We start from the raw sequence: 21,810 nt of genomic DNA, 5'->3' as shown, positions 1-21,810 counted from the left end.
TGTTCAGCCATGTGTTACCCAAACTGGAGTCCTGTTTGCTCATTCTGGTGTGGAACCCAGGGCCCTGGTCAGGGAATGAGGGGACTTCAGGGCATTTGCCTGCCTCAGTGGAAGCAGGGAGGTAAGGGGTTAAGGTGGTGGTATAGCCTGCAGGGCCAGGAGTCTGAATTCCCTCCAGGAGGGGCCGGAGGAGTGTCTTTAGTGTGAGCCACACAAGGGTACACAGCCCAGAAGAGCTCTGCTTAATATTCATATACTAAGCTTCCACAGACTAAATACACACACACACACACACACACACACACACACACTTGTTTACTTCTCAAATCATGTACCACTTTCTACCAGATTCAAGAACACCAACAAGTACTAACGGGTATCCAACTGTTAAGAAAAAGTTTGACTCCCTCACTAGTTGTAACACACGTCTTCCCCTTTCCTTACTTGTAAGATAGGGTAACAGACCCGGAAGCAGACAAGGCCCCTGAACAGCCTAGCATCTTACCTGATGCATAGGAGGTTCTTAATCATCTCCCTTCCTCTCCCTCATCCTAACAAAAAATACTAGATTGCTGTCAAATGCTATGGGTATACTTTAATCAGTGCTTGTCAAACTTTAATGAGCGGCCCAATGAGCTGGGGGAATCCTGTTAAAATGCAGGTTCTGATTCAGTGGAGCTGGGGTGAGGATAGGAATTATGCAGTCCTTAGAGGCTTCCAGGTGATGCTACACTGCTGATTGGGGATCATTCTTTGAGTGGCAAGAATTTGACACTACTAAGTTCCATTATTTAACACAACCATCACATAAAAGCCCTCAAAAGGCACCAGTCTAAACAATGAGCCCTTCCACTTCAGCTTTATGCAGGCACTGACCCTGCCAAGTGTCCAGCACTAGAGAGGCCAGGCATAATAGATATATCCTTTGATCTTGGGAGGATCACAACACCCTCCTACAGGAAGATCTTGCAATTGTCTCCTCACCTCTTCTGGCTTTTTGATCTTACCTTTTGCCTCTGATGATAATTACCCTTTAATTACCACCCACCACCTTGTCATCTAAATAATTATAGTAAGTGCAGCCTGCACCTCCGCTAGAAGATCTTTAAACAAAATGATAAAAACAAGTTCCTAAACTGCTAATTAAAAAAAAGAGACAAAACTGACCCAAATGAAACAGTCATGTGCATCCCACCGTGGGTGGAAGACATGGACTTGTTATTCATATAAACTACAGAAGTTGATTTATTTTGAAACAAGAAAAAATACTGATTCAGTATTTAGGAAATTGTAAATGTCAAAATATAAATACCGCAGTCAGGTAGGCAAAACAATCCAGCCACACTAAAATCCACCTTAAATTCCTCTTGGGAAGAGCTGCAGGGTTTCTGAACTATTTTTCCTGTATTTGGAGTTTCCCCGATTATACCGGAGGGAGCTGGATAACTTCTGGGTGCATTAAAAGCAAATTATCCATTTGTGGAAGAAGGGCGGGCTTCTCACTGAAAGCAATTAGTAGTTTTCTAATTACCCAGGTGGGTCTCCATAAACCGCCTAACAAACACCAAGACTGTCCGAGTCCGACGAATCATGCACCTCTCTTACGGGGAACTGGTTGTGCTACTCTTTAGAACGCTGTTTTCCCATGGTAGCCTTAAAAAAAACTTACCAATTTTCTGAATTAGGTAACACATTGAATGGGAAAAACCTAAGACAGCACAAAAAGGCGTACAGCGAAAAATTAAGAATCCTTCCTCCCGTCATCCGCCACCTCACTGTCCTCCCTAGAGGCAATCACTTGTTCACTTCTTTAAACTTTTTATTATGGAAAATTTCGGATACACAAGAGACTGTATGATGAGCGCATGTGCTCGCATCACGCAGCTTCAACGATGAAAAACGTCCTGCCAGCTTGTTTTATTCCTCTCCCCCAGTTTTCATAGGCGTATTTTACAGTCCTGACACCAGATCACTCTACCTGTCAACACATCAGTAGGTCTTAAAAAAAACAAAACAAAACCATAACCACATTACCGTTACCACACCCAACAAAGTTAATGATAATTGCTCAATACCATCCAATATTCTCGGGGCCACTTTCAATCGGTGAGGGGCAGACGGAGTTAGAGGAAGGACTGCAGGGCTGGAGGGGCGCGAAAATGCGAGGGGCGACGCTGCTCGCGGCCTCGGGTGTCCGGGGCCTCGCGGTACCCGCCGTCGTCACCTACGCCGGGCCAGGACCGACCAAGCCAGGTCGAGGGCGGCTCTGGACCCCTCGCTCCCTGCCTCCCAGCTCCCGGGCGGCGGACTCCGCAGGCCCGGCACGGCTGCACAGCCCGCGGTCCCCAGGCACCAGCTGGTCCCTGGAGGGGAAGCGATTGATACAGCTGCCTGCACTGCGCCACCCGCCCGGCTGCCCATCTCCGTGGCACCTGCGTCTCCCGGCTGGGCCGGGAGCTAGAAGTCACTGCCGAGATCCCGAGGGCCAGGCCAGCCGCCCGCTCCCGCTCCCGCTCCCGCTCCCGCGCCTGGTCCTCGGCCCGCGACCTCGCGGACCTGGACTACAACTCCCGTCGGGCTCCGCGGCCGGGCCAATGGCGGGCGCCGGAGCATGCGGGGCGCAGCGCCTGCGCGGCGGTTTGAGTAAGCGGCTGCGCGATTGGCCGCGGGGTTGGGCGGCCGCGCGGGGACTGTGGGAAGCGGAGTGACGGAGCGAGCGGCTGTTGGAGGAAGGAGGTGGGGGCCGGGAGCGCAAATGGCGTTGAGATGGTTCAGGGCCCTGTTCAAACTCCAGCGCTGACCATTCACCGGCGGAAGCGGCGGCGCAGGAGGCGGCGGCGGCCCAGCAGGGGCACGCAGCGGGCTCTGTTACCAGCTCCGGCGGTGGCGGCCAGCGAGAGCTAGGCCCGGGCCCGGCCGGCGGCGCTCGAGGCGGGGAGGGAAGTTGCGGGGCCGCCGCTACCCCCCCACCCCACCGGGCTTCCTATTTACCGAAAGCAGAGCCCCCTCGCCTCTCTCGGCTCTCACCTGCCGGCCTTGTTCTCCCGCGCGAGGGTTCCGCGCCCGCCCGCGGGCCGTAGGGAGCGGGAGAGGCGGAGGCGGCCCGTGGCCAAAGCACCCGCCAGGCGCCGAGGGTAAGTGAGGTGTCGGGCGGCCGCCTAGGCCGGGAGGGAGCCGGGAGGGTGGGGGAGGCAGAGGCTGGAGGCGGGCGGTGGAAGTCTCACTGCCTCGCCCACCGGGCCACTGAGGAAGTTGGGCAGGGGAATGACCTGAAGAACTCTCTTTTTCCCCTTTTATTTTCCTTTTTCGGAGTTCTTTTTCGGGCGACTGCTGATTGACTTAGCTCCCCAAACCCAGTCAAGTGTGTTGATTTCAGCCCCGAGTCCTTTCGCGTGGTTTCATCCGCCCCTGGCCGCCACTGGGGCCTTGCACTGCCTTAAGGATTCGGTGGCAGAGGCTTCCGGGGCGTCGAAAGTGACCTCCCTTTCCTGGGCGGCGCGGGTTGGGAGGAGAAAAGTTGCGTTGAGTGTCCAGTCCGAGGGGTCCATCGCGCCCACTGCCCGTGGCGCGCCAGCTGTCCCCAGGTGAGGATTTCTGGGTAGTCAGGTTTGTCCCGTTCGCTTTCCATCTTTAACGGAAGCCCTTAAAGCCTTTGGGGACCGGGAAGACGCTAGATTAGGGTGGGAGTGAAGTATAAAAGCTTTTTTTTTTTTTTTTTTTTTTTTAAAATCACAGCGCACTTCTCTCAAAATTCGACCTGATTTTGGGCTAGGGCAAAAGCCCAACGACCGAAAAGACTTAGTCGTCATTCTTTCATTTTTAGTTAGGATAGTCTTTGGAGTTTAAAGGTTGAGCAAGATTGTGTACTTGAAACACTTAAAATTTAACTTCAAAGACGTCTGCACAATTATTTTGGAATCTATAGTGCTTTACGCTTACATAATACCATTGCAACAGTCCGCAGACTTAAAGATATTTTATTGTGGGAAACGATAAAGGCAATCAGGAGGAGATATTATATAATGAACTCCTCTGTACCCATCGCTTGGATTCAGCAGTGACTATTAAACAAATTTATTTCGTTTATACACTTCATATTCCTTAATGTTGGAAAATCGCTGACGTTATTTCATCAGTATTTCACTATGTATTTGTAAAAGACGTGGTCTTTTGGCACAAAATTATTATTATTATTATTATTATTATTATTTTGAGACGGAGTTTCGCCCTTGTTGCCCAGGCTGGAGTGCAGTGGCGCGATCTCAGCTCACCGCAACCTCCGCCTCCCAGGTTCAATTGATTCTCCTGCCCCAGCCTCCCGAGTAGCTGGGATTACAGGCATGCGCCACCACGCCCGGCTAATTTTCTATTTTTAGTAGAAGCGCGGTTTCTCCATGTTGGTCAGGCTGGTCTCGCTGGTCTCGAACTCCTGGCCTCAGGTGATCTGCCCGTCTCGGCTTCCCAGAGTGCTGGAATTACAGGCGTGAGCTGCCGCGCCCAGCCAGCACAAAATTATTTTTTATCACATTAAATAATTAAGTCCTTAGTGTCAGGTATTCATCTAAAGACTGTAAACTTTCAACAGTGAATGCTTTGTGGTTATAGAACCATTTTAACGGTTTTTCTGATGTTGACATAAAGGAACTCAAGTCTAGATTTTTGGTGTGGCCTTTGGTCAGTATTTTTAGATGATTAGCACATAAGTGAATCCAAAACATCCCATCTTTGTTGGTGTATATATGTACGTACACTTACAGACCTGCAGGATCTCAGCTTTACATTCTTGAAGGAACAGAGAATCGATTTTTATTTTGTTGTCCGTGGTAGTTGCCCAGTATCCCGTTTAGGCTGTACTTAACAAGAAAGACAGTAAGACTTGTGTTAGAGCTGCAGTAGGAGATGAAATACATCTCCTTCAGGAACATTATTTTCTCTTAACACAGATATGTATGATTACTAAATTATTACTTTGTCAAATTAAAATTGGATTCTCACCAAACGTGGGGGGTTATCTACTACTGAATTTATATAAAACTCAGACAGTGACTGATTATAAGTTGTACTAATTTAAGTTAATCAAGGGAATACACAAGTGTAGATCAAAACATATACAAAAGTATAGGTCAAATATAATTTCAATTGTAGCTTTCAAAGTAATGACGATTTTTTGTTCCTTAGGCCCTTGTTCACTTTTTAAAGTTATATTCGGTGTATTCGTGTTTGAACTGTAGAAAGGTCAAAGTGTTAGACAAACGGATACTGATTGATCGTGTTTAAAAAGTACTGTAACTTTTTTTAATAGGCACAGAACCAATGCAAGTAACTTGTTTTAAAAAATGTTTGACTCTTGATTTACTGCCCTAAAGATTTTTTTTTGTCCTGTGAAGTGGATAAATCAGGTGAATCGATTTGCCATTTATAAATTGAAGAGGAAAATAAAAGTTATGTGTTTCTATGTCTGTATTAATCCATGAAACAGTGTAATGTGCTGGAGCTCACTAGCCCCAGAAAATGTAACTCAGCAAATGAGCACAGCACTATCGGGACAAGGCAGGTAGGATAAGGATAGTTTCTTTCCTTTAGGGAGAAGACCATCTAAGGAACATTTTTAAAGTCATAGCCCAAATTACATTACACCAAGAAGCAGAATCTTCAAGATTGGGTTAAAAGCTGCAGGTTGTAAAACATGAGAAAAAGCACCATTTTGGGGACCTTTTTTCTCATGTGAATTAGTGCCATGAAATTTCAAAGAACTAAATTTAATCAAGTATTGGATATTTCTGAGGCTCTGAAAAAAATTAAACATTCTGTGCTTAAGATTTTATGTAAGTAATTACCCTATACAGATTATTATTATATCACTGCAACCTCCATCTCCTGAGTTCAAGCAGTTCTCCTGCCCCAGCTTCTCAAGTAGCTGGGATTACAGGTGCGTGCCACCACTCCCAGCTAATTTTTGTATTTTTAGTAGAGATGGGGTTTCACCGTGTTGGCCAGGCCGGTCTCAAACTCCTGGCCTCAAGTGATCTGCCTGCCTCGGCCTCCCAGCCTCTATACAGATTATTTTTTAAGGTAAAAAATGTTTATAAGAATAGTAAATTAATTCATTTGGAACTTAATATGCTTCATTTTAAGTTATAGATATCGTATTATAAGTTGGTTAATCATTAAGTTTTTTTACTTTGTAAGTAGCGTAGGAATATGTACTCATTGTGGAGGAAAATTGACATGGAAGCATGTAGGGTAGTAAATCAGCCTTTCTTTATACCTCTTCCTCATAATTGTTTATTTAAAAGTCTGGTGTCAAAAGTCATGAGGGAAGAATCCCTAGGTTTTTATTTTTATATGCACTGTTTAACACTTGTATTTGATGATTATATGTTTTCTTAAATTTTTTTTCACAGAGAATATGAAACTGGTGTCAAAATGACATCCAGATTTGGGAAAACGTACAGTAGGAAAGGTGGAAATGGCAGTTCAAAATTTGATGAAGTCTTTTCCAACAAACGGACCACCCTTAGCACAAAATGGGGAGAGACCACATTTATGGCTAAATTAGGGCAGAAGAGGCCCAATTTCAAACCAGATATCCAAGAAATTCCGAAGAAACCTAAAGTGGAAGAAGAAAGTACTGGAGATCCTTTTGGATTTGATAGTGATGATGAGTCTCTACCAGTTTCTTCAAAGAATTTAGCCCAGGGTAAGGGTTCCTCTTATTCAGAATCTAGTGAAGCTGCTCAGTTGGAAGAGGTCACTTCAGTACTTGAAGCTAATAGCAAAATTAGTCATGTGGTCGTTGAAGACACTGTTGTATCTGATAAATGCTTCCCTTTGGAGGACACTTTGCTTGGGAAAGAAAAGAGCACAAACCGAATTGTAGAAGATGATGCAAGCATAAGTAGCTGTAATAAATTAATAACTTCAGGTAAGTTTTGATTTTCTTTATTCTCAGCCAAGAGAGCTTTGTGCAAGCAATTTATTTAAATGATTTAAATTCTAAAATATATATTGTGTTTTCTTTCTGCACTTACGATACATGGGGACTATTGATAGTTTTGTAAAAGACATTTAAGAACTTTAAAGAAACCTGTTGGAGGTTGAAATAATAAAACAACTTGGATATTAACGCTTATAGACTGTTGCTCAGGGTACATTTTGGGAACAGTCATAAGTTTCTAGCCCCAATTCCAATAAGAAATACCTCTTTTTGTTGTGTTAGGATCACAAAGTATCTTATTTCTATTACTGTGGAGGATTTGGATGGTTATTGATAATGAAAATGAGATGAGTATTTAAAATGAGGATTAGTTACCAATGGTAGACTCTGCCAAAACTAGTTCAGAAAGATTAAGGGGGTATTGAGTGGAGACATTTAAAGAATTGAACTTGATTCCAAATTGACATTAGTTTGGGGCCAGTAGCAGCTTGTATTGATAGATTTTTTTCTTTTTTCTTTTTTGAGACGGAGTCTTGCTGTCGCCCACGCTGGCTCCACCTCCCAGGTTCATGCCATTCTCCTGTGTCAGCCTCCCGAGTAGCTGGGACTACAGGCGCCCACCACCACGCCCAGCTAATTTTTGTATTTTTAGTAGAGACAGGGTTTCACTGTGTTAGCCAGGATGGTCTCCATCTCCTGACCTCGTGATCCGCCCGCCTCACCTCCCAAAGTGCTGGGATTACAGGCAGAGCCACTGCGCTCGGCTGTATTGATAGATTTTAAATCACAAAACTGGTTGTATTTTAAAAATGTTAATTTGTAAGTACAGCATCTAGTATTCTCTCCTAAAACGATACATTTTGTTCTGTCTTCTGTAAGGGATTTGAGATTTATAATAAGTGAAAAAGGTGCAATTAACTAAAAGACTGAAGAGCTAATATTGAGGGTGGCAGGGAAGAGGTGGGGTAGAGAAGTGGGAGCACTCTATCAGCATTAGGATAAGGGTGGCACTATACTGTAATTGAAAAGAAACCTTAGTTCTTGACGTCTTGGCAAAGTTTAGCAATAATGAAAGGTTATAAAAATCTCATATTTTGAAAGGAAATAAACACAGACAAAACTTTGCTATACTGAATTCTTTTTTTTTTTTTTGAGACGGAGTCTCGCTCTGTTGCCCAGGCTAGACTAGAGTGCAGTGGCGCAATCTCGGCTCACTGCAAGCTCCGCCTCCCGGGTTCACGCCATTCTCCTGCCTCAGCCTCTCTGAGTAGCTGGGACTACAGGCGCCCGCCTCGGCCTCCCAAAGTGCTGGGATTACAAGCGTGAGCCACCGCGCCCAGCCTGCTATACTGAATTCTTAAGGGGAGTTTGTCCTTTGAAGGTTAAGGTACGTGAAACAGTACAATGTACTGGGCCTTGCATAGTTTTACTAAAAATGTTGAGCATTTTTTCTTTTTTCTCACTCTTGGATGAGATGATGAGCCAGCTGTTATTGTCATTCCCTTGATTCTCAGGGTTAATTCTAATTTGGCTGTCCTTCCTACTTTGCTCACATTTCTCCTCAGGCGTTGTTGACAAGTTAAGTTTAGGTTAGATTTCCATTAAAAAAAACAGCATAAAGGACTTGTGCAGTGGCTGACGCCTGTAATCCCAGCACTTTGGGAGGCCAAGGCGGTTGGATCACCTGAGGTCAGGAGTTCAAGACCAGCCTGGCCATCATGGCGAAACCCCGTCTCTATTAAAAATACAAAAAATTAGCTGGGCATGGTGGCGAGCACCTCTAAATCCCACCTACTAGGGAGGTTGAGGCAGGAGAATCACTTGAACCCAGGAGACGGAGGTTGCAGTGAGCCGAGATCGCACCACTGCACTCCAGCCTGGGCAACAAAGCAAGATGCCATTTCAAAAAAATAAACAGCATAAACAGCATAAAAACTTTCCAGGTCAGCTCCTAAAAATTTATAAATGTATATTAAAATCATCAAACTTTTTTTTTTTTGAGACACTGTCTCGCTGTGTTGCTCAGGCTGGAGTACAATGGCGCAGTCTTGCCTCACTGCAACCTCTGCCTCCCGGGTTCAAGTGATTCTCCCACCTCAGCCTCCCCAGTTGCTGGGATTATAGGCACCTACCATCATGCCCAGGTAATTTTTGTATTTTTATAGAGACAGGTTTTCACCGTGTTGGCCAGGCTAGTCTCAAACTCCTGACCTCAAGTGATCCGCCTACCTAGGCCTCCCAAAGTGCTGGGATTGCAAGTGTGAGCCATTGCGCCTGGCCCGTCAAACTTTTTTTGAACTAAAATGAATTTTAACTCAGCTCTCATTTTATATAAGAAGCTCAGAGGTTAAGTGACTGTCCAAGGTCAGCTAGTGGCAGAACTGGAATGAGATTCGTTTAGTATCAACATATTGAGCACCTACTGTTTGTCAAACCACTGTACTAGGCTCTGCGAATGCTATTCTGCTTGTGTTTGTTGTTCCAACTGACATTTTTTTTTTTTTTTTTGAGATGAAGTCTCGCTCTTGTCCTCCAGGCTGGAGTGCAATGGCGCTATCTTGGCTCACTGCAACCTTCGCCTCTTAGGTTCAAGCAATTCTCCTGCCTCGGTCCCCCTGAGTAGCTGGGATTATAGGCATCTGCCACCATGCCCGGCGAATTTTTGTATTTTTAGTAGAGACGGGGTTTTGCCATGTTGGCCAGGCTGGTCTAGAACTCCTGACCTCATGTGATCCACCCGCCTCGACCTCCCCAAGTGCGGGGATTATAGGCGTGAGCCACCGTGCCCTGCCTGACATTTCTTGATGTTTTCAGATAATCTACAGCGTGGGGTGGATGGGCTGGAGGAAGTAAGATGAAACTGCAAGTTTTGAAAGTGCTCAGGGCTGACTCCAGCTTCCTTAAGTGTATGGTCTTTTGAGGAATGGGGTGTCATTGGCAGGCAGGGGCCCTGATGGCAGAGCGTATTAATAAAGATGAACGTTTAAGGTAAGGGGGAAAAGGAATGTGGAAGTTATTCATAAGTAATTGTTTCTGTAGCTTTGCGGACAATATATCTTTATGTTAAATCTGTTGTTGGAAGTTGGTTGGTGAGACCAACCAGCTAAGTGGGATAATTGCTTCCCAGTCTGTAGCTAAATTGTAGTTCTAATGCTGATACTGTGGACTGACTCTTGAGTCCAAACTCCATTTTAATTGGTTTGTGAGGGGAAAATACATACTAAAATACAGGTAAATAGATATTCAGGAACATCTTGTCCATCTTCCTTCCTCCTTCACAAAGAGTCTCTTAGTGGTCAGGGAATGGTGTAGCACTGTGAATGTTTCTTTTTTTCTCATCTCCCTTGGTCATCCAGAGTTGCAGCAACCTTGGCAGCTCCCTGTACGATAAGAAGTGAATTTGAGGGAGTGCATCTAATTTTCATGGTAGTTTTATCCTGTCTCTAATGTGTGCAAGTTAGTTGTTCTTTTTTTTTTTTTTTTTTTTTTTTTTTTTCCAGGCTGGAGTGCAGTGGCGCGATCTCGGCTCACTGCAAGCTCCGCATCCTGGGTTCACGCCATTCTCCTGCCTCAGCCTCTCCGAGTAGCTGGGACTACAGGCGCCCGCCACCACGCCTGGCTAATTTTTTGTATTTTTAGTAGAGACGGGGTTTCACTGTGGTCTCGATCTCCTGACCTTGTGATCTGCCCGCCTCGGCCTCCCAAAGTGCTGGGATTACAAGCGTGAGCCACCGCGCCCGGCCTGCAAGTTAGTTGTTCTTATAAACCATTTGTAAGTTTGTATGTTTGTAAGTTTGTTATAGTTATGGGGATGCTTTTGTACTTTGTGACTTTTCCTTTGTCTCTCCCCTCTAAACTGGTCATTTCTCTTGTGCCTAGACTGTTTTCTTGCATTATGTCTGTCAATTTTCATTGCCTTTACTCTCACTCAGAAAATCTTGTAATTTTAATTGAAATTTAGAAACCCAAACCTAAATTTTTGATAAAAGAGGCCTCTCTAAATCTCAAGTGGTTCCTAACCTTTTTTGCATTAGAGACCCTTCTGAGAATGATAAAGTTTTGAACTCTTTTCTCCAGATGCAAGTACTCATGTACCTACTTGGGTCTCAGAAATCTTAGCAGTCTTCTGCAGGTCATGGTTAGGCATTTTATTTAAGAACCTGTTGCAAATTTTAACAACTCGTTCAAAGTGCACAGGCGAAGTTCCGTCATATCTTTCCAGTGGAGTGTTGAGTGTCCCTGCTCGTTCATACTATTTTTTTGCTGTAGAGGTATATCACCTCAGTGAAAAGGGCTTATCCAGGCTCAGAATTATTATGTCATTTGTCCTGGCATTACGTTTTTAAGTGCATCTCTTTCTCCATAGGGGAGTATGTGGTTGATTTTTTTGACACTGTTGAAATTCTTCGTTTTAAGTACTTCTATAACGGATAGTACTTTTAAAAATTTTGTCACGGGTGCGGCGGCTCATGCCTGTAATCCCAGCATTTTGGGGGAGGTCAGGAGTTCGAGACCAGCCTGACCAACATGGTGAAACCCCGTCTTTACTTAAAAAAAAAAAAAAAATTAACCAGGTGTGGTGGCACATGTCTGTAATCCCAGCTACTCAGGACACTGAGGCAGGAGAACTGCTTGAACCCAGGAGGCAGAGGTTGCAGTGAGCTGAGATTATGCCACTACACTCCAGCCTGGGTGACAGAGCAAGACTCCAGCTCAAAAAATAAATAAATAAATAAATAAATAAATGAATTGTGTTTCACTTGAAGAGGAAACTTAGGATGAGGTCACTATAAAACATATAGTGGCTGTAATCCAGCACTTTGGGAGGCCGAGGCGGGTGAATCACTTGAGGTCAGGAGTTCGAGACCAGCCTGGCCAACATAGTGAAACCCCATCTCTACTAAAAATACAAAAAAATTAGCCGGAAATTGCTTGAACCGGGGAGGTAGGGGTTGCAGTGAGCTGAGATGGTGCCACTGTACTCCAGCTTGGGCAACAGAGTGAGACTCCGTCTCAAAAAACAAAAACAAAAAAACCCCACAAAACCTATGATGGTTCCCATTTTCCAGACAGATGCTTGATGGGTAAGGGAACCAGAAACAAGATTACAAACTGAATAGGTACTGCAGGGAAGGGTTGTGTTGCTAAAATGTCCTATTCCTTAAACAAGAAGAAAACATTTATTATGAAACTTTTCAGGCACACAAAAATAGAATGGTGAAAAAAAACTTCGTGTACTTGATTGTCCACCTCCAATAGTTGTTAGTGTCTGGCAGATCTTGTTGCATCTGTTTTGCACGCTACTCTCTCCACTTCCCATCCTTTACTCCCTGGATTTTAAAGCTAATTTAAGATTTCTGTTTCTATCTGCAAATATTTCTGTATCTAATCTTTAATTTTGAAAACAAATTTCTGATTGCAGTTGCTATTAAAGCCAGTCGGTTCTCAGCCAGGTGTGCCAATTAAAAATGACTGTTAGCAGGAGCTAAAGGTGCACCCTTCTAAGAGATCTCCAGGTATTCCTTAATGGTTTGAATCAGTGCTGTCTGTAGTAGAGGCAAAAAGAAGGCTTCTCTTGCCTTTTATGCGAGGCTACTTCCATTTCTTTGTTCTTTCTGCTAGAGGTTTTTAATCTGGACTCTAGAATAAAGTGTGCAAAGACTTATATTTCGGCTTGGCACCCTTTTCTTGCCAGCCAGCTGGGATTCAGTCTACATATCCTGCCAAATATTGAGATAACTACAGCATAGGCTCTTAATTTGCCTGACTGGTTTTGTAGCCAATAATTTTTTAAAATTTGCTTAAAGCTGTAATGAGTATTTGTGTAAGTTAGAGGGATGGTATTGTCAGGAGATTTTGAACTTAGATTTAGAACTAAAGGTGATTTTTTAGAAAGGGAAATGATTACTGAAAGTTTAAAGTAGGACAGGAACTTGTGACCTGAGATGAGATTGTCATTGGATAAAGTACAGATGATTAATGAGGATTATTATTATTTTTTAAGTCCTGAAAGGATAGTATCAGCAAGAGTTACCTGCTTTTATTTATTGAATGTATTTGTTGTGTAGAATATATTTAAATCATACCTAAAATCAGCTGCTTTTTAAGAGAAGTGGATAAGACCTATTATTTCTTTTTTTATTTTTATTCTTTGGAGACAGGGTCTTACTCTGTCATCCAGGCTGGAGTACATGGCTCATCACAGCTTCTACCTCCTGGGCTGAAGCCATCTTCCCTCCTCGGCCTCCCCAGTAGTTGGGAGTACAATGGTGCACCACCACACTGGGATAATTTCTAAATTTTTTGTAGAGACAGTGTCTCAGTATGTTGCCCAGCCTGGTCCTGAACTCCTGGGCTTGAGTGGTCCTCCCGCCTCCACCTCCCAAAGTGTTGGGATTACAGGCATGAGCCACTGTGCCCTGCCCTGTTATTTCTTAAATTCCTACTTTTACATATCAATTGATCCTTAATCACAACAGTATAAGGGAGGCTTTATTTCCATTATATTGAGGGTAAGGCACAGTTCAGAGGTTGAATAACTTGAACTGTTAAGTGGAAGATCTGGGAAACATCCAAAGTGTTCTTTTCATACAGTGCTGTTGTATTCTGATGTGAATGAGATTAATTTTGTCATCTTCAAAGCTGTGTATTTAGAAGAGACTGTCACTGTAAGAACAGTTTTATCTTGATGTTGGAGATAGTTATTTTGCGAGGGGCAAATTATGGATTCCCTCTTGTCTCTGTTCAAGTAGTTTTCTGCTTTTTTTGATTTTCAAGATTTGATTTTTGTAAAGAGGTGGGATCTTGCTGTCTTGCCCTGGCTGGCCTCAAACTCCTGGACTCACGCAATGCTCCCACCTCAGCCTCCTGCCTCAGCCTTCTGAGAGGTTGGGATTACAGGCATGCCACCTGGCTTAAGTAATTTTCTTTTTAATAAGAATGATGGGCCAGGCATGGTGGCTCACACCTGTTAATACCAGCACTTGGGTAGGCCAAAGTGGGAGGATGGCGTGAGCCCAGGAGTTCAAAACCAGCCTGGTCAACATAGTGACATCCCATTTCTTCAAAAGAAAAAAAATTAGCCTGATGTGTTGGGGTGCACCCGTAGTTCCAGCTACTTGGGAGACTGAGTTGAGGATCACTTGAGCCCAGCAGTTCAAGGCAGCAGCGAGCCATGATTGGGTCACAGCCTGGGCGACAGAGTAAGATACCAACTCCAAAACAAAACGAGAATGATGACCAAACTGTTTTTAATACTTACCGAATAAAGTTTTTGACTTGATTTTTATAGATATTTTCTACTACTTATTTTCATACGTGTGTATACAAATGGAAATTCGACATTATGTAAATTATGAAAGAGGCATTATAATTTTAAGTAAATTCATTTTGTTCTAAAGCAGAACTTTTGTTTCTTACTCAGATTTTCTGAGTAAAAGGAGTATTATTCTCAAGGTTTGTATGTTAACAAAAGCATGGGAGACCACTAACAAGTTTCTCCTGAGATCCAGATTGAATACCAGCTATGGGGTAAAATATGAAATTTATAAACATAGCCTCTGTACTTTAGAGTTATTGACTTCTGCTGGTCATGATAAAGAACTAGCTTCTAACATGATGACAACACTTTTAAATAATACATTATGCTTTTCAGAGCATTTTCCCTAAGTATTTTATGCTTTTAGAACCTGAAGCCAGACAGCCGGGCGCGGTGGCTCACGCCTGTAATCCCAGCACTTTGGGAAGCAAGGCGGGTGGATCACGAGGCCAGGAGTTCGAAACCAGCCTGACCAACATGGTGAAATCCCATCTCTACTCAAAATACAAAAAGTAGCCAGGCGTAGTGGCGTGTGCCTATAATCCCAGGTACTCAGGAGGCCGAGGCAGGAGAATCGCTTAAACCCCGTAGGCAGAGGTTGCAGTGAGTCAAGATCACACCACTGCACTCCAGCCTGGGCAACAGAACGAGACCCTGTCTCAAAAAAAAAAAAAAAAAAAAAAAAAGGCATGGTGGAGTGGCTGATGCCTGTAATCCCAGCACTTTGGGAGGCCGAGGTCAGCAGTTCGAGACCAGCCTGGCCAACATGGTGAAATCTGGTCTCTACTAAAAATAACAAAAATTAGCCAGGCATGGTGGCGGGTGCCTGTAGGCCCAGCTACTCTGGAGGCTGAGGCGGGAGAATCGCTTGAACCCGGAAGGTGGAGGTTGCAGTGAGCTGAGACTGTGCCATTGCACTCCAGCCTGGGTGACCGAGCGAGACTCCGTCTCAAAAAAACAAACAAACAAACAAACAAAAAACCGGAAGAACTTGGAGCCAGATGATACCTCATGAATTTTCCTTTTCCAGCACTTGTGCCTTTAGGAAGTAGTCCTCAACTTTCCTAAACCCCTGATGGTAGAGGAGGATGAGTTTGTTCATAGGAAGGTCTAGGGGGATGCTTTCTTCCAGCTATTATTTTAGTGTCCATGAACAAGATGGACTCACTTGCATTTCTCGCATTGTACTGGGGAAGATAGAAGAAAGAATCACAAGTGTGCTGAAAAGGAAAAAATACATAGAGTGGTGTGGGAGTGTAGCACTCAATGGGCTTACTTGCTTGTTCTAGGGGTGCAGGTACGTAGGCAAGGCTGACATTTAACCTGGGATCTGTTGGTGCACTGAGAAAGGATAGAAGTGGCAGAGTTTGGTGACATGAGCGATGAGGAGGGAGGCATCAAGAATTATTCCCAGCTATGTAATGTGAGCAACTGAGCAGATGGTAGTGTCATTTACTGAGATAGGGAACATTTTGACAGCAAGTTTGAGTTCAGTTTTGGGCACATTGGGTTTGAGATGTTTGTTAGATATGTTTCAATGGCAAATTTGCTGGAATGGAGCTGAGATAAGCCTTGATTAGAGAAAATTAATTTGAAATTCAGTATATAAATATTATCTGAAAAGAAAGGATTAGTTGAAGTCATTAAAGAGAGTGTAAGAGGAAAAAGTATTAAGACAGTGCTATGAAGAACTTCCAATACTAATGGAGGGAGAGAAGAGGAAGAAACTAGAAAAGGAAATTCAGTAGGAGCAGCTAGAGCAGCTTAAGGGAAACCAGGGAAGTGATATATTATAGAAGCCAACATAAAAGTATTTCAGAACGTATTGACTGACTCGGAATGCTGCTGCCATCAACTAAAGGGAGGACTGCAAGGCAGATCTTGGATTTGCAGCTTGGACTGGAGTGATCCAAGGGGTGAGGAAATCGGGGGTAACAAGTGTTTACAACTTGTTAAAGATGTTCGAAGGGGAGGAGAAGAAAAAGGGCAGCTAGAGGGATGTCAGGGATTCTGGATGGTTTAATGTGTGGGATCCAAAGCACAAGAGAGCCGTTTTGGAAGAAGGGGTGCTATGTTTGGCTGGAAGGAGGAAAGATGAGTTAAAAGATGAGCTTAGTGGGAGGACATAAGAGAAGGTGGTTTATAGCTAAAAGTGTGTTTTCCGTTACCCCATAAAATGACCAAAGAGGTTATTACTGAAAGGGACAAAGAAAGGCAGGGTAACTTGGGGGGGGTTTAGGGGAGCAGGAAAGAGTTCAGATAGATGTTACTTAAAGTGGGAGAGTGAGCTGTCTAGAGACAAAGTAGAATTTCTGGACATTATTGAGGCCTTAGTTGAAGTTGGTGTCACTAAAAACACATGGTCACTAATCTACCTAGTGTGTGAGTATGTTTTTCTCCTCCTTTAGTAGGCCCCATTATCTGGAACCTGGACAGAATACAGAATATTGGATAGGATTATTAGAATTGTCCTCAATAGACATTTTGTCAGTCAGCTTGTGGAATGAAGAGATAGAGAAGCAAGGGAATTTAGGGTATTATTGCCCAGAGAGTGATTGAGAAGATAGACTGTGGAATTTAAAATGCTGAGTGCCCGGACAGGGCTAATGAATAGGAGAAAGGGGAGAAAAGGGATAGTATACTGAGAATCTTCTTAAATAAAAATGAAGAATTGGAGTACTGGCACAAGCAAGTTGGATGGTTGGTAGGTTGTGATAAAAAAAAAAAAAAAAGTGGGCTGTCTGATTTTAATGTTTAAGAAGTGAAGCATTTTAGGATATACAGCAAGCTTCTGGATGAAACTGAAAACTGGTGGCCGAGATGGAATGCGGGAGATTGTTCATGATGAGATAATGTTAAAGAACTGGGAAGTCAGAGGGTTGGAATTTGGTGGAATTCAGTGTGATAGCAAAATTGGGATAGAGGAGTAGATTATAAATATGGTGTAAAATCCTTAAATACATGAACAGTGAATAAGAGGTTGAATAAGAGGTTGTTGGATGACAGGTGTTAGGAAGATTAGAGGGTAACTAGCACAAGCCTCAAAAGAAGGGGCTTTAATTTTTTTTTTTTTTTTTTTTTTTGAGACAGAGTCTCACTGATGCCCAGGCTGGAGTGCAGTGGTGCAGTCTTGGCTGACTGCAACCTCTGCCTCCTGGGTTCAAGCGATTCTCCTGCCTCATCCTCCCGAGTAGCTGGGATTACAGGTGCCTGTCACCACACCTGGCTAATTTTTGTATTTTTGGTGGAGACGGGGTTTCACTATATTGGCCAGGGTGGTCTTGAACTCCTGACCTCAGGTGATCTGCCCACCTCGGCCTCCCAAAGTGCTGGGATTACAGGTGTGAGCCACCATGCCCGGCCACTACTTTTTAAAATAATCTTTCCTTATTTATTTTTGTTGTCTTTTTATTATTATTTGTTTAGTCTTACACAAGAAAATCAAAGAAGCCAAGAAGGGGCTCTTACATAACAGGGTGGAGGAGTAATCATTTTATAAAGAGTCTCTGGAGAGTCAACATATCAGTGTCCCCAAACTATCCTGCTCTGAAATAGTAGGGAGGGCTGCAGGAGAAGAGGCATTCTTAGTCCAGTGTAGGGCAAAGAAGTGGTAGAAAGAATGAATCCCAGGTATCCTTTTAATTTTTTTTAGAAACAAGGTCTTTCTCTGTTGCCCAGGCTGGAGTGCAGTGGTGCGATCATTGCTCACTGCAACCTTAAACTCCTGGGCTTAAGTGATCCTCCTGCCCCCACTTCCTGAGTAGCTAGGACTATAGGAATGTGCCACCACGCCTGGCTGATTTTCAAAATTTTTTTTTGTGGAGAGAGTCTTGCTTTGTTGCCTAGGCTGGTCTCTGACTCCTGGATGCAAGTGATCCCCCTGCTTTGCCCCCCCCCCCCCAATGCTGGGATTACAGGTGTGAGCCACCACATGTGGCCAATATTGACATTTTAAAATATAACATGCAGTTTAGGTGTCATAGTGATTTCTTTTAACTTTTTTAAATTGTAAAATACAACACACAAAAGGGGTCTAGCTTAATTATTAGAAGAGGAACACTCCTATAACCATTACCTAAGTTAGGAAGTAGAATTGTGCCAGCCAGTCTAGAAGTTCTTTCATGCATCAGTTCCTCCTTCCTCACCCTCAAAGTATTTTCTTTGTTTGTTTGTTTTTGTTTTTGGAGACAGTCTCGCTCTGTCACCCAGGCTGGAGTACAGTAATGCAGTCATGTTTCACTGCAGCCTCAATCTTCTGGGCACAGGTAATCCTCCTGCCTCAGCCTCCTGAGAAGCTGGGACCACGGGTGTGTACCATCATAGTCAGCTAATTTTTTTGATTTTAGTAGAGACGAGGTCTTGAACTCCCGAGCTCAAGTAGTCCTCACACCTTGGCCTCCCAAAGTGTTGGGATTACTGTCATGAACCAGTGCTTCTGGCCCATAATTATTTTCTTGCTCGCAAATGCCATAATTACTTGCTGTTCATTCTCTTTTTAAAATTTTTTCTTTAATAATTTTTCTTTCTTACAAGTCCCCATTATGCCCCAGAAACTGTTCACTTTCGTATGTTTAAAAAACTACAAGAACATGCTCTTCAATAGCCAGAATATAGTGTTCCTTGTTCTTTTTGAAATTGTGTTTCTATCCTACTTCCCCTTCAGAATTGTATCCTAATGATTATAGTATTTATGTTTAGTCTTTTAGTGGTCATCCTTTTCATAATTCTTGGTATAAAAACATGTATATGCATTTAAATTCAAATTTTTAAGAGCTGAGGCTGGTACAAAAATATGTATATGCGTTTAAATTCAAATTTTTAAGGGCTGTGGCCGGGCGCGGTGGTTCATGCCTGTAATCCTAGCACTTTGGGAGGCTGAGGTAGGCAGATCACTTGAGGTCAGGAGTTTGAGACCAGCCTGGTCGACATGGTGAAACCCCATCTCTGCTAAAAATAAAAAAATTAGCCGGGAATGGTGACTCGCGCATGTAGTCCCAGCTACTCAGGAGGTTGAGACAGGAGAATATCAGTTGAACGTGGGAAGTGGAGACTGCGCCACTGCCTCATTGACAGAGCAAGACTCTGTCTCCAAAAAAAAAAAAAAGAGTTGGGTGCCGTGGCTGAAGCCTGTAATCCCAGTACTTTGGGAGGCTGAGATGGGAGGATCGCCCGAGTCTAGGAGTTTGGGACCAGCCTGGGCAACATAGGGAGATCCTGTCTCTACAAAAAAAAAAAACTCTGCAGCTTTTAGGAATTTTATGTGACTGTAGTTCTCTAAACTGTTTTAAAAATGATTCTGTACTACATCATGATCACAGTTATCAGTGCTTTTATTTTTTTAATCAAATGCTGTCAGAATATTTGATCAAACTTGAATGCTATAATTGATCAAACTTGAATGCTGTAGATATTAAAGATAAAATTTATTGGAAATGTATCTTTTAAGAGATGAGTGGGCTTTTTTCAGTTAGTTTATACATACATGAATGAATGTTATGGCTAAAGTATATAAAGGTTTTGGACAAAAAAGTTTTTTGGCATCAATTTTATTCCTATTTTTTGTTGTTTGTTGTTGTCGAGATGGAGCCTCGCTGTGTTGCTCAGGCTGGAGTGCGTGGCTACTCACAGGTGTGATCACAACAGCAGCCTCAAATGAACCGCTGGCCACAGTGCCCTGGGTAGCTCTAGGTGGGACTACAAGCGTGTACTACTATGTCCCTATTATTCCTATTTCTTTTTTTTTTTTTTGAGACTGAGTCTGGCTCTGTCGCCGAGGCTCACTTCCACCTCTGCCTCCCAGGTTCAAGTGATTCTCCTGCCTCGGCCTCCCTCAGCCTCCCAAGTAGCTTGGACTACAGGTGTGTCCTACTACGCCTGGCTAATTTTTTGTATTTTTTAGTAGAGACGAGGTTTCAGCGTGTTAGCCAGGCTGGTCTCGATCTCCTGACCTCGTGATCTGCCCACCTCTGCCTCCCAAAGTTCTGGGATTACAGGCGTGAGCCCCTGCACCCGACCTCCTATTTCAATTTTTTAATATGTGTAAATGTTGAGAAGCCATAAATTAACAAAATAAAGATAAGAATGGTAAGCGTTTTGCTATAGCAGTTTCTATTATTTGAATTCTTACATGCCACAAAGCACGTGGTAATCATAGAAATTCATTGTAATAATGAGTCAGTTTGTTAGGTCTTTTCAATTCTGTGAAATGCAATTAATTTAGGAAACCACCTGACATGCAAAGGATTTGTTACCCACACATGAAAGTTTTACTTAATTATGAAGTACAGAAACCAACAGTCTATCACATTATTTCTTTATAGGTCATGTCAAGAGTTGGAAAAATGTACCATATAAGATTAGGGATAGGTGAGCAATACACTGTTATTAATATTTGTAATGTGGGAGAAGAGTGATTGGTTAATCCCATATGAGTTGGCAAATCAGTTTTTGGAACAGTATACACCTGGAGGTTGAGGATTTAGAAGTGAATTTCCTTAAAATGCAATTGTACCTATATTTGAAAAGCCTTTGTATACCTCCGGGGGTATGTGTCTCTAGTTTGAATAATTAATTGCCACCTCGAAGGGAGGCCCAAGGCTCGTTGGTTGAGGAGTGGCTGGGGTGTGGTGTGTTTGCTATTCTGCTGCAAGGGTAGGGCAGAGATGGGCAGCTTCAGCAGGAGGCCAGGGAGCAAACAAGCTCCTTGATGTGCAGATAAGCCGTGGCAGTTGGCAGTGAGGCTGTCCACAGGCTGTGTTGGTGGGAGTTAAGGGAAGGTTGCAATAAACCTGGACTGTTCTGTGTGGTGGGCCAAGCTGAATAGTACTTTTGAAATTGTTTTTAGTTCAGAGTTTTATCTTTAAAATTTCATGTCAATTTTGTATTTTATAGGATGCCTTATAAAATACAAAATGTTTTGGATTACCAATTGTAACTCGTAACCGTTTTTTTCCCCCCAAGGCAGAGTCTCACACTCGGTTGACCAGGCTGGAGTGCAGTGGCGGATCTTGGCTCACTGCATCCTCTGCCTCCTGGGTTGAAGTGATTCTCCTGCCTCAGCCTCCCGAGTAGCTGGGATTACAGGTGTGCAGCACCACTCATGGCAATTTTTTGTATTTTTAGTAGACACGGGGTTTCACCATGTTGGCCAGGCTGGTCTCAAACTACTGACCTCAAGTGATCTGCCCGCCTCAGCCTCCCTGTGCTGGGATTACAGGCGTGAGCCACAGTACCTGGCTTTAACTGTTTTAAAAAATAATTTTTACCTTTCAAATCTTTGAGTAAAGAATTTGCTCACTTAGGAAGATGTGCTGTGTTTTTCCTGTGGCCTTTCAGGTGCCTCTGGTGATCAGCCACATGACCTTATTAACAGTGAAAAGTGAGTTCCCTTCCACTGAAGCCAATGCTGTTAACAGTTTGTTACAGTGTTTAATAGGCACAGCATGTATGTCTGTATTTGTATTCTTAAAAACACACACGAATGGGAGCATAGATGCATATATATATTTAGTGTATTATGCCTTTAAGAACACTTAATCTTTAAGATGTTTATTAT

At 43.4% G+C, this 21,810-nt stretch overlaps 1 protein-coding gene across 4 annotated transcripts in view; it reads left to right on the top strand.

Annotated features, from left to right (window-relative positions):
• Positions 1 to 2,721: 2,721 nt before the first annotated feature.
• Positions 2,722 to 21,810, top strand: part of WAPL (WAPL cohesin release factor) — a 90,488-nt gene continuing 71,399 nt past the window's right edge. For 2 of the 4 annotated variants that reach the window (XM_032141711.2, XM_032141693.2), the window contains exons 1-2: positions 2,722 to 3,134; positions 6,405 to 6,925. In XM_032141711.2, coding sequence (XP_031997602.1) covers positions 6,427 to 6,925 — 499 coding nt within the window. In that variant the 5' untranslated portion in view covers positions 2,722 to 3,134; positions 6,405 to 6,426. Of the gene's footprint in view, positions 3,135 to 3,321; positions 3,585 to 6,404; positions 6,926 to 21,810 lie in introns of those variants that run through there. The other 2 variants (XM_032141702.2, XM_058436449.1) reach the window with 2 other exon arrangements.

This window comes from Hylobates moloch, unplaced genomic scaffold (assembly GCF_009828535.3).
Source record: "Hylobates moloch isolate HMO894 unplaced genomic scaffold, HMol_V3 SCAFFOLD_3, whole genome shotgun sequence".
Taxonomy (NCBI): Eukaryota; Metazoa; Chordata; class Mammalia; order Primates; family Hylobatidae; genus Hylobates; species Hylobates moloch.
This window is presented reverse-complemented; position numbering and strand designations above follow the sequence as displayed.